Source organism: Acomys minous, assembly GCF_964271855.1.
Source record: "Acomys minous genome assembly, chromosome: 14".
Taxonomy (NCBI): Eukaryota; Metazoa; Chordata; class Mammalia; order Rodentia; family Muridae; genus Acomys; species Acomys minous.
Window position 1 is genome coordinate 85,064,712 of NC_140496.1, and position 12,962 is coordinate 85,077,673.

At 44.9% G+C, this 12,962-nt stretch overlaps 1 protein-coding gene across 4 annotated transcripts in view; it reads right to left on the minus strand.

The window, feature by feature from the left end:
* Positions 1-12,962, minus strand: part of LOC311583005 (pro-epidermal growth factor-like) — a 122,459-nt gene that overhangs the window by 47,402 nt on the left and 62,095 nt on the right. For all 4 annotated transcript variants that reach the window (XM_084756359.1, XM_084756360.1, XM_084756358.1 and 1 more), the window contains 3 exons: positions 11,371-11,552; positions 10,772-10,999; positions 9,522-9,724 (listed from right to left, as the gene is read on the minus strand). In XM_084756359.1, coding sequence (XP_084612485.1) covers positions 9,522-9,724; positions 10,772-10,999; positions 11,371-11,552 — 613 coding nt within the window. The remainder of the gene's footprint in view (positions 1-9,521; positions 9,725-10,771; positions 11,000-11,370; positions 11,553-12,962) is intronic.

Here is a 12,962-nt window from a genome sequence, read left to right on the forward strand (position 1 = left end):
AACCCACTGTCTACTGGGTATGCTGAGTTCCATCGGACAGTCTTTTGGCGATTAATTCTAAAATTTTGTTTACTTTCTGTAGTTTTATGTCAGTTATGTACTTACAGTGTTCATATTTCTGTAGTTCACTTATGCTATCAAAAATGTAAGCAAAATCAGGGCCTGGGGACGTAGTTCAGTTGGTGATGTTCCTGCCTAACTTTCAGGAGGCCCTGTGTTCAGCTCCATCACAGCACTGTGCACACGGCATGGAGCTGTGTTCACCTGTCTTCCCTGCATTCAGAAGGCGGAGGCAGGAGAGGTGCTGAAGGCCACCTTCAGCTATGTAGCAAGTTCCAAGCCAGTCTGCTCTACAAGTCCTTGTCAAAAAGAAAGGGGTGGGAGAGAGGAGGAGAAGGAGGAGGAGAAGAGAATTTACTGCTAACATTGAAAATAAAAATGTTAAAAATAAAATACCTCAAATAATAAAAGTGAACAAATAAAACTAGAACTGTATAGTTACTGGAAACAAGATCATCAAAAATCAGAGCGTAAAGCATGTTTAAGTTGTCTAACTTTCCAAGTGAATGTTACAACACCAATCCAGAAGAGTCCAAGTCAGGCTTTTAATGACACCAAAATGCCACCACTTCCCTAAGACAGAAAAAAGGAGGTTACACTTCCTATAAATACCCCTTACAAATGTCTTTCCACGCCCAGCATGGTAGACAATTATAGGACTAAAAATCATGAAAACCAAGTCCTGTTTCTGTTGTTTACAACAAATCACTTCATCTCTTTGACCTTCGCTTCCTAATACATGAAATAGAAGATACTCCCAGACACCTTGCTCTCCTTTTATTAAAAACAAACAAATAAACTTTTTGCAGTGCTAAGGATCAGACTCAGGGCTTCGTACAGCCTAGGTGAGAGCTCTACCACTGAACTACATTGGCAGGCCATATTTCCTCCTTCCCAAACAAGCTCTTGCTTTGTAGTCCACCTGTACCTCAAATGTTCCGTCCTCATACTCGGTCTCCTGAATGCTGGGGTCATTGGTATGAACCACGGCACCCAGCTTCCCTTTGAGAGAAACTTGTATGATTCTAAACAGAATTGTTTACAGTAATTCCTCTAAATTTGCATCTTCAAGACCTCAAACCTGATACATGGTAATAGAAAAACCAAAGTGATTGACCAAGAACACATTCGCTATGAGGGTCGGCGAGGTATGATGGGTTTTATTCTTATTGTCTATCTTACTTTTTGTTTCTATTTCATTTTTCATCTGGACCACCATCACCCTCATTATAGCTATGTATCTTAGTTCCATGTTTTTAATTGATGAGGAGCTGGGAATAAGTCATATACTCCACTGATGTTTATTGTCTCCCTAGAACCTAGAGTAGTGTCTTTCATGGTACCCGGTACCCCTGTTCGGTTTGCCCCCTAAATCCCAATCAACCCCACAGACAGACCTGAGACCCTGCTAGCTCTACACTGCCCCCTGCTGGTGCCTTCAAATGATACTCACTCTTACTATAAGCCACGCCTCAGTGCTGAACACAGATGGAAAATGGTCGCTGTTTTGTGCCTATGCTGATTGCATGACCTGAGTTCAGCCGCTAAACACTTGAAAGGTCATCTTAGGAAGTTGCCCAACACAGGATTGTGAGTTATATTTTTGTTTAATCTGCTTCATCTGCCTTTCTTTAGCTTCAAAATCGGCCAAAGCTAACACTCGGAATGCCGTCCTCAGATAACACCCTTCGCAGAGCCGGGCAGAGGGCTTAGACTGCCCTCGAGATCAATTAAAGCTCCTAATGACGGAGTTTGATGTTCACAGCCCGCTGTGCTCACGGTCACTACTGACTGAGTACACAGTCCATCATAAGCTGTCCCCCAGCTCTGTAAGTCACAGTTGTCCCCGGCCCAATTCTTAAGCAGTGCAGGAGGATCCCCTAGCCTGCTGCCTCCCACAACCTTCATGCTTTTTTCTATCTTAAGTTCTGTGTAACATTTGCCCCATCAACAAGGCTTTTCTAGTCTTTTTTCGTTCGGGCATTCATCCTAGTGATTATGTTTGTGTGTTTGCTTGGTTGGTTGGTTTTGAAGACAGGGTTTCTCTTGTGTAGCCTTGGCTGTCCTAAAACTCATTCTGTGGCTAGGTGGAACCGCTGACCTCAAACCCACAGAGATCTGCCTGCCTCTGCCTCCTGAGTGTTGGGATTAAAGGCATGAGCCACCACCACCCAACCCCTAATGACTCTCATAACTAAATATTTGGCACTCCTTAAATATTTAGCACATATCAACAAAAATTAAACTACCATTTTATAAAGTACATTATGGTACTTAATTTTCAGAACAAACCCTTGGAATATTTATAGCAAATATTATTTTCCATTGTACAGACTAAGAATTGGAATTTTGTCAAGGATCAAGTAAGCATAGAACTGTGATGCAACTTTAGGCCTTCTAAATACAGACTACACTTTTTATCATGTATATATGGAGTGTGTGTGTGTGTGTGTGTGTGTGGTGTGTGTGCATACATACATATTTAAAATGCAACAGTGTGTTTAAATCTCTGTAAAACCTATTATTACATTTTTGATTCACTTGTTCATATCCTTTCTTACTGGTGAGTTCTCATAAACAATTACCTGAACCTCCTCAGAGATTTCCCAAAGTATCTACTATAGGTTAGGGGAGGGAGGGTCTCTGTGAATAGACACACAAAGAAAAAAGTACAAGAATTGCCATTTTGGGCTACTGGAATTTTTTTGTTTGTTTGTTTTTTAATCGCTGAACAGGATTTGGCTACTTGCTATTTTTATTCTTCAGGATTCCTGTAAGAATCGGAACATAAAGCAACCAACAGCTTTGAAGAGGTTGAAAAAAGTACTTTGGGGCTAGGGCTGTAGCGAGTGTTTGTCTGGCACGCGCTAGCCCCTGTGTTCATTCCCAGTACTGGGGGAGGGGGGCTGGGAATAGCATTATACTCTTATTTTATGCCCATTTCTGACAAGCCTGGCCACCCCATAGAATAGAGGTGGGAAATACCAGGTGTGCAGGACTCTACTCTCGCTGTCACTACTTTCACTTCACCTGTGTCCCCAGTGACACAGTGGCCGGATGCCACTAGTGGTCACTGTAAGCTCAGCCTCAGCCTTGCTTTCCAGACCTTTAGCATCAGCACCACCTCAGGGAGAGGAATGTAGGGTTCATCTTTCCATGTGGGCAAGCCTCACATGAGCTCCTCTGGGGAAAGACATTGCAGAGTGAGTATCAAGAGGCTAATAACAACCAATAGAATTGTGCCAACCACTTAAGAAAAACATGAGTTTATAAAAGCTGTGTTGGGTGATAATGGGAAATTAACTCTTTATTCTGAAACCATGTATGTCAAGGGAAAGGATCAAGCTTTGACTTTGCATTTCCTATAATAGCTCCTTGGAGCAATAATATAGTTGACATGCAAAGATTCCGTTCTGCATAAGAGTGGCTTCACTTTGAACTCTAAATTTTTTTTAAAAATGGCACTAATGAAGTAGGCACTAATCAGTAGCTTCTAAAGCCATTGGGCAAAGGACTGATGGGGAATTTTACAGATGATAGGCCAATCTGACTTCTGACCTACTGGCTAGGCAAAAACATAATGGGAACTGGCCCGTGTATGTCCACAGATTGGTACAATAGGAGATGTGCAGTGCCACCTACAGTCTTATTCGTAAAGTATTGTGGGGGAAAAAAGTTGATGCTCATCAGGCTTCTGGGGCTAAAGTGCCAATGCTGGGAACAAAAAGGAGAAGCAACTTGTTAAATGACACCATAGAGACAAGATATGGAAAATTCAGAAAGTGCCCAGCTCTCCGGGACAAGTGAACTGATTTCTTGAACGAACACACGACAAGAAAAAGCCACAGGTTAAAGGATAAACAGAGGCCCCACCGTCAGGCATGTGGGAACCGGCAAGGTATGAGCCCTCATGGCAGACAAGGAGACATGAAACGGTGAAGAACAATTTCAAATATTTAAAAGGCATTTCAAACGGCAAGCATCTGGTGGCAGAGAAACCTGTCCCAGGAAGCCAGCTTTGCTCACGCCCTCCCACTGGCATGGATCTCTGACACTCGCTAAGACAGGGCAGTATCTGTGAATGATAGAGCAGCAGTCCATATTTTAGTAAAAATTTCTACAGAAAGTAGCTTAAGGAAATTTGGTGGTATTATGCACATGAAACGTGCATGAAAAATCTTTCATGGATATGCTTTTGAAACTCACTTTTAATCTCAAAACTGGACTCTATGTCTAAGGAAAACAGAAGAAAGCAAAATATGAACAAAAGTAATAAAACCAGACCTTTTGCAAGCCCCTGTGAGCTGTCAAAGCATAAAACTTTCAGGAGTTCAGTGTGCACACTGAAGTACCCAGACTGCGTTACGTGCACTAGCACAAGATCAGGGCAGCAGGAGAGCTTAACTGGGCCAATGCAAATGGGAGTTATAGTCTTTGTTTGGAGTCAGCTAGAGGGAAGGACCTCAGCAAGGGGGTGGGGTATGAGAAGGATTTTCTGGGCTTAAGAAGAGGCCTTAACCCCATGATCTCTTTAACCAACAGAAGGCATGAATAGACGATGATATGGTAGATAACCGGTTTTCCCAAAACAGTTCACAGAAATGTACACTATGAAATGAACACTAGAGTGAGCCTCCAGCATGGGGCGGGGAAGCACAGAGTCAGTCAGCCCAGGTTCAAATCCCAAGCCCCACCACAGTGGAAATCATGTGCGATGTGTCTGAACTTCATGTTTTCAGTCTATGAAACAGTACTCAGATCACACCCTCACCCATAAAGTTGTCATGAAGTTAGATGACCCAGTCTAGGCAAACTCAGGGCTGCTGCTCCGGCATGGAGGCGATGCTCTCATACGCTGCCTATCTTGAAAACCAGCTCCTTCTAATTTAGGGGAGAGCATGCCAATGGTGGTGACGTAGGGGCATTCACATTTGTTTTTCCAACAAATCCTCTTGGCTTTGGAGTACAATGGAGGCCTGTATTCCCTGTCTCAGGTGCTAAGGAAGTTTAGAGAGATTGACAACGACAGCTAGGCTTGCTGGGTGCCATGTGATTGGAGACATTCTCCAAGACTGCATTCTCTGGAAATATATTCTCAGATCTCTGGGGCGCAACTATTAAGTTGGCCAGGAAAGGTGTTCTTGAAGGCAACAGCGTGGGAGCTATTTCTCGGAGGATAAGAAGAGGGCCAAGGAAGAGAAGGGGAGGGGAAGAGAGGGGACAGGAGGAAGGAGAGGAGGGGGGAGGAGAGGGCAGGGGAGAGGAAGGAATGGAAGAGAAGAGGAGGGGAGAGGAGGGAAGCAGGGGGGAGATGGGGAGCGGAGAAGGGGAATGGGGAGGGGAGAGGAGGGATGAAGAAGGGAGGAGGAGGAAGAGGAGGGATGGGGAGAGGAGAAGAGGGATGGGGAGGGGAGAGGAGGGATAGGGAGGGGAAAGGAGGGATCCTGAGTGTACTGACCAGCCTGGCAGAAAGGAAGCCCTCCTCAGGAAGAATGTCAAATCTTTGAGGCTGGCCAGGGCAGAGAATGGAATACATCATGGTAGAAAATGAAATACAGACCCTTGTAAGATACAGAGCGGAGAAATGAACAGAGGGGGCCAGTGAGGAGACTGTGCGTTCATTTCTGGAAGTTGTCAAAGGTTTTACCTGAAGTGGGACAGTGTCAGGTGGACAATGTCACTCGTGGAGTTGTTGGTCCCTGCAGCCTAGAAAATGGAGGCAGAATATCTACCTTCCTGGGAGGGGGGCAGTAGGGAAGGTGAGCTGTGGGAGGGGGCACAAGAAGTTTTGCTTATAGGTTCAGGACTGTTAGAATCTGGAGGTTGGGGCATCAAACAGGGAGGAAGGGGCAACTTGTGGGTTTCCAGTCTGGGAGACAGGTAGGTACTGATGCCTTTCACTGAGATGGGGAGACTGGAGAGGCTGGAGATAGGGAGGTGGTGGTCAAAGTTCACAGGTCAGTTATTTCCTTTGGAGCAAAGACATTCAGGTAGGATATGAAGGCAGAAGTGATGGCCTTGGTGAAGATGTTCTACAACCAAAGGCATGCATCTGCTGCCCATGTGGCAGAATCCTGACCTTGTAGAATGCACAGAGCAAGTGAGGAAAGAGCCCAGACACTCTCCAGCCAGGGCATCAGAAGCTGCGGCTTTCCTCCCTCCCACCCAGGTGAGAAGGCAGCAGCAGGAAGCTCCTATAACTAAAGTCCTATAAAGTCCGCCTGTCTTAGCTTGGAGACAAAAGAGGCACATGGGCCAGCACATCAATTCTTCTTGAAGAGCTTTATGGCTTTGCTTCTGAGAGCATCTCTGCCTGGGTCAGACAGAGTCTTCAAAGGGTTGCTCCCTTTGTGATATTAGCTGTAAGTCTCAAGTGCTTTGAATCAGTCTGCCCTACAACTTTCCTCTGCAAAGCATCTTTGCAACTAAAAAATTGTCTAGAGCCCAAAATTGGGTCTGCATTAGAAAGAATAGTTAAGTCATGGCCTAGTACACAAGAATTAAGTGGGAAAATGCCACAGGCTAAATGGTCCTTAGAGAGGAGCAGTGCATCTAACCATGTGACATCCCACTCGAGGAAAATCAGCCAGCTTAAACAACTTGTTGACCCTAGCATCTCAGAGTTATCTGACCTTGGAAGGACCTCTCCGGAGCACATGTACAAATAGCCTGTTTGAGTCCACAGAACTACAATCTTATAGTGCATCCTTGATAAGCAATGTTTGCATCATGTACTTGAGTTTCATACAACAATTATGGCAGCGAGGTTACAGAATTTCCTCCAAGTATTTCACTGAAGTAGCCTTACAGCTGCCTCCTAAACCAGATGGCACTGACCACCTCCCAGAAGAGCTCTAATTACAGGCATACCTGAAGAAGGAATACAGCAGTCTCTAGAGAATGTGTGTTGAAAAGTATCTGGCACATTGAGGACCTGATAAAAGTTATATGATTATTTGCCTCCTAGAGAAGACAATGACATAGTTCATATGTTTCATCTAACATATGAAAATCAGAGTGCATTGCCTCGCCCACCCCCCTCCCCGACCCCAAGTCCCAGGTGAAGAATCTCTGTTCTCTAATGCATTGAAAACAATGCAAACTAAATTAATGATGGCCAATGTAGCAATGCTCTTGAAATCCAAAGATGCCTTGCACATGGATTATGTATGAAGAGTACACCGAGGCCAATGACCGGAGCCAAGTCGCAGTGCCGGATACGCCCCAGACACCAGGTTTTTCTGGTTTTGCGCTGGCCTTGGCTTCCCAACCAAGTTCTCTTTGTTATCATGTGGTTTGAGGCTGCTCGTCAGTAAACCCTAGATTTTTCCTCTGAAATTCATGCTGTCAATGATCTTACTTAAATTCTTACCCAAGGAGCTGGCCAAGACTGAGGGATTCTGGAGAGAGAGTAGGCTTATGGTGGGAAGAACAGGATCTGAAATACTGATTAGGAGTCATAGCCCCTCCCCCCCCCCCCCCGACCAATTCATATCTCATAAGCTAAGAACTGAGAAAAGGCCTGTAGTCACTAACTAGCTCCCTAGCCATAGAAAAGTCATGCCACGTCTTCAACTTATGAATTATGAAATACATGCAGTTATTCTATCTGCCCTGTCCCACAACACTGCTTGATGGACCACTACAATAACATATATGAAAGCATGCTGGGAACTGCAAGGCTTCATGTAAAATATGGAAAAAGGAGGTTGTCTAACAAGTAACAAGACGAGTCCACCCCCGCCCCTTGTGGCAATAAATATAAGGAAGAAAACTTGTACTTGAATCTGAGATGCCAGTGTACCATCTTTTCTGTAGCAGATTCCACAATCTCTCTCTCTCTCTCTCTCTCTCTCTCTCTCTCTCTCTCTCTCTCTCTCTCTCTCTCTCTCTCTCTCTCTCACACACACACACACACACACACACACACACACACACACACACACACACTCACACTTTGAAAAATGAAACCCCAGCAATTAAATGCTGAAATGTTCAGGTAGAGAACACATTTAGAAGTAGAAATTTGAGTCTGTCTCTTGATTTAGTCAATTATTCACTCATTTGGCTAGCCATATTTAAAATGTATGATTATATGTCACATTTACAGTGGTTAAAAATACAGAAGTTCCTGCACGTCGCACAGAAACAAATGGGAAGGAAAGTGGAAAAGAAAGCAAGCTACTACATAGCTACATGTATAATAAACGCAATGGAGGGTGAGGTGGAGGGCAAGCAGGAGGCGGAGGAGCACTAACTCGGATGGCGACCTGAGCACATGAACTCCACCTTCAGAGCAGGCAGAAAGAGAGGCTGACTAAACCCTAAATGGAGGAGCACCGCGGGCAGTCTGAGGACCTGAAGGGCAGTTTCCCTCAGCCCTCATGTAGGCAGAGGACACTGAAGCATGTGAGTTAAACAGCAGAGCCAGGGTGAGCTTCGATCTGAATGCCAGGAGAGTGGGTGAATCAGGTTTGTCATTTAAAGGGAAGAAGGGCAAACAGTTCAGTTAGTGGCCACTGAAGTGGGTCAGGCAGGATAGGCTGTTGATGAATACGATGTAGGTGATAGCACTGAACATTGGAGATGCACCTAGGGGGTAGAATGGAAGAACTTCGGTGGGAAAAAAAATCAAGATTACCAGACTATGCACCCCAAAATATTGAGACACTCAAGCTGAAAGCTATTAAGCCTCTTCAGGGCCAGGCTGGCTCTCAGTGCTCTCTCTACCAAAGTCAGCTTCAGCCTCCTGGCATGGAGACAGTCCCAGAGGGCTGGATATTACCAGTTCCAATCGGCCTTCCTCTGCCATTGATTTTTCCTATCTACAGAGGCCGTTAGTAGGGACTCAAAGAACTTCTCCTGTCGTGTCGACTTCTTTAAAAATGTACTGTTCTTCCTTGAAGATGTTCTCTAAATGGCCATGTGCTCAGATAGATCTTTTCTAAGCAGCCAGTCAAAGAGCACCACACACCCCGCCATTGCTCTCGTTGTACCCTTCGTTGAACTCAATTCGCAGTATAATTATATATTAACTTGCTTTAAAAAAAAAATCCTGTCTCCCATCTGTTACTAAATAACGTGCTAGTACTTCAAGTCAAAGCATTTTATTTTGCGTTTTTAACCACCGTGTATACAATGGTTATTCATAAGTAAGTAAATCGTAGGCAGTAAATGTTAGCCAAATAAACGAACAATTGACTAAATCTACTGACTTCCCAGGTTTAATTTCCTTAGGGACGCTGTATGTCTCCCTCATATAGATGAAGACAAATGCTAATAAATGTGCTTTCTTCTTTTAAATCTGCCTTTTGCTACAGGGTTATGTTTTAACTAAGAACCGATGAGGGTTGAATAAAAACATCACCCTCCTACACACCGTAATTCCTAAGTGTCTAGCTTGAGGCAGTAGATAAATGGTCACTATGTGCCAGGCCCTTCTGAGGTAACGAGGGACTCACCGGAAGCCTGAGCTCTGCCCGCGGTCCGGGGCTGTAGGCGTGGGTGCACGACTTTCAGGTCTCCAGGCACCATGAAGGATGAATGGAAGTTGAGTCTCAGCATGTCCTTCCCGGTGTGTTTGTTGGCTATCCAAATTGCCTTCTTTGTCAACACTGAATAGAAGATACGGTCACCAAAAAGGGCCATAGCAAACAAACGGTGCCTGAAAACAACCAGGAAAAGGGAGGGGGAGGGGGAGAGGCTTAAATGGCGGAGCGTGTATTACTTGAGTTTTTAAAAAGCCGAACCCCCCCGCCTGAAATTTTTTTTCTTGTTGTTCGAATTTTAGTCACTTAATCTTCATTTCTCACTTGGGTTTAGAAAAACATATTAGGTTTAAATTTCAGCTTACGTCATCATACTCAGAACTAATAGGATGGGCTTTTTAGTTCCACCCCCCTTCTCGCTCTTCTGTCACACTGTCCGTGTGATGAAAGTGGAGTAGGGTGTGGGTGAGATGCTGGCTTTGACAGCTTCACACCAGGATAAGTGTTGCTCCTTCCACAAGCTGGCTCCGGATCGAGTCTCACGAGAGACAATGCTTCACAAAACAAATCGCAAAATGACGGAGAAGTATGGCCAACAGGTGAGAGCTTATCATAGGCTACACACGTCGCTAATTATTATTCACATATATTTAGTTAATCTTCATAATGATACCAAGAAAAACAGGTACTGTTACCAAATGCACACTAAAGAAAGTTGAGAACAAGAAACAGTTAAGTGATCTGCTCAGAGTCATTCGCCAGTAAGTAAGTGGTGACCCTGTGTGTAAGCTAATGTACCCTGTTAATTGACAAAAGTAAGATTAACTTATCACAGCAGCTTCAAAAGGCGGCAACTGCAGATCTACCCAACGGACAGGACATTCTCCGCAGTTATGTGGAGAGCGGGGACTGACTCTGACATGAACTCTGGTGCCCCATATTTGACCACCTCCCCTTGGTGGGGAGGTCTGATGACACTCGAAGAAAGAATAAGCAGGCTACCAAGATGAGACTTGATAACCTATGACCATATAGTGGGGGAGGAGGTCCCACTCGGTCATAGACCTAGGGTAGGGGAATGGGGTAAAAGCGGGAGGGAAGGAGGAACGGGAGGATACAAGTGATGGGATAACAATTGAGTTGTAATCTGAATAAATCAATAAAATTACAATTTTTTAAAAAGGCGGCAACTGTTTTTGCTGCATTTCAAAAGCAAAACCTACTGTATTTGATGTCTAGTAAGATGGATGGAGCCGCCATCATAGTCACAGGAATAGACGTAAGCCTGTCTTCCTTCTTTACTGTCCTGAACCCAAAAGAGCCGCTTGTCGAGGACATCCAGGGTCAGCACCGACACCCGCTCTTGCGTCTCCAGGAGTGTTTTCACATTCATGCCGCTGAGATCTGCTCTGTAAAGGTGGCCGGCCACCTCTGAAGACCAAAATATCAACCTGGGGATGAGCACATCAAACACAGCCGTAACTGAATGAACAGTCACTGAAGTGGTGGCCCTCAGAGCTCCCCCTTCTGGTGCCTGCCCAGGAGGAGTCCACCTGTTTTGAATGAGAATTCCAATATGTGTATGTATTTCCTATTGGAGGCGCCATGTGATTTCAAGCGGGAAAGAAAGCTAAGCTTTTACAGAAGAGCATTGGGCAGGGAGGCGTGTCTACCGAAAATGGCACCCGTGCATGGTCAAGGAAGACTGGCATCTCACTCAAGAAGAAGTCCTTTTGCCTTTCAAGCAATACAATTTAGGAATCTAGGGGAGGTTTGAAGCTCATTTCAATTTCCTTTCAGACGAAACAAAGCAGGGTCTCACCTCTCTATTGGATCCACTGCTATATTTGCCGGCTGTTTCAGGGAACTCAGAAGAACGCGGGAATTGTTCCCTTTCATATTTGTTACAGTGATGACTCCCTCCTGCTGATCTGCCCAGAGAATCTCTTCATCTACCCAGTTTATGGCCATCCCAGAAACATTCTTCTTTACACTGCACACTGTCTGCAAAACCAAATTCCAATATTATAGATATTTACAATTCACGCCGACATTGCTTCTTTATTGCACGCAGGAAGTCTGTCACTTAGTGTTTGCCGCTTTAGTGCATTCTCTGCACCTTTTAAATGATGAACTAGCCTCAGAGTGAGTTTGTTTTGATTCAGCAACAGACTCTCTCTCCCTGTGAATAGCTTCCTTGCCACAGTCTCTAGAGGCAGTTTTGTTATGGAACCCCGTTTTCTTTTTGCCTCGTCCTTCTACCGTCAAGCCCCCTTCCTCCTTGCGGATCTCAATGATACCAGAGAAAGCAGGGTTCTCTTTGTATGTCTTGGGCTGTCCCTTGCATTTTCTCCAAAGAACCAACCAACAGAATCTGTGTCCTTTGAGTCTAGCCTGGGCAAAGTCAACTAGTCCTCTCGGGAATTGGATGGTGCGAGAAGGAAGTCTTGGTGTTTACCACACAGGTTCCTGTGGTGCCATAACCCTCCCATTGTGGTTCTAACTCCCTGCAGGGCAAGGCTGAGCTTAGGGCTGGGTAAAGAGTGCCCAGTCTCCTATAAGTGGAGCGGAGCATCCAGCCAAACCCTTAAACAACTGCTGCATTCTCACATTAGCGCTCCGGTTTAAATGGCGTTCACATTCAATGTGTGCTGTTGTCTGTATTGTTTTAAGCACAGGAGCCAGGACAGTGGTGAGCTTTAGGCACCAGGCCATTTCCTAAGGACTTGACAGAAACCCACAACTGCTTATCCTCTTTTCCTCATTTGGTGACAGGGGAGCCTCCAAATTCTCAGATCTCCATGCTGTTCCTGCAGATGGCTAGAGAAAACGGAACAGCCAGACCTGTTAAAGTGACGCTAGCCAGTATAAGAGCAGCACTAAGACAGATTTGCACCTAATTGAAGCTCTTAGGAATAATTGGAAAGAGAGAGGTTTCGTTAGAAAGAAAAAAGAAGAAAAAAAGAAAGAAAGAAAGAAAGAAAAAACCCAAACAATGAGCATGTTGTGTTGGGATAAATGCTTGAGGATCTGCTAATCGCCTGCTCGCTGTAATCCGTCTCCTGCACGCATTCCTCCTGGGACTCACTGCTGGGTTCTCCCAGTTGAAGAGAGAAGATTAAGGGTCTTTTGTATAGACTAGAAATACAACACATTTTATCTGTCCTTGGCTTCACACTGCACCCCCTACCCCAAGTACAAATACTTGGAGAATGCAAAGGCATTTTTTTTCCTCCCAAAATGTCAGGGTTTTTTTTTTTTTTGTTTTGTTTTGTTTTTTACTAAAAATGCATAGAGATGAAAACAGACTTTCCTGACCTCAGACCCATTGACACTTGAAGTTAGACAGGGCCTCACTATAGTGGGGCTGTCCCACCCAGTGCAGCGTGTTGATCAGCATCCTTGCCCTGGCCC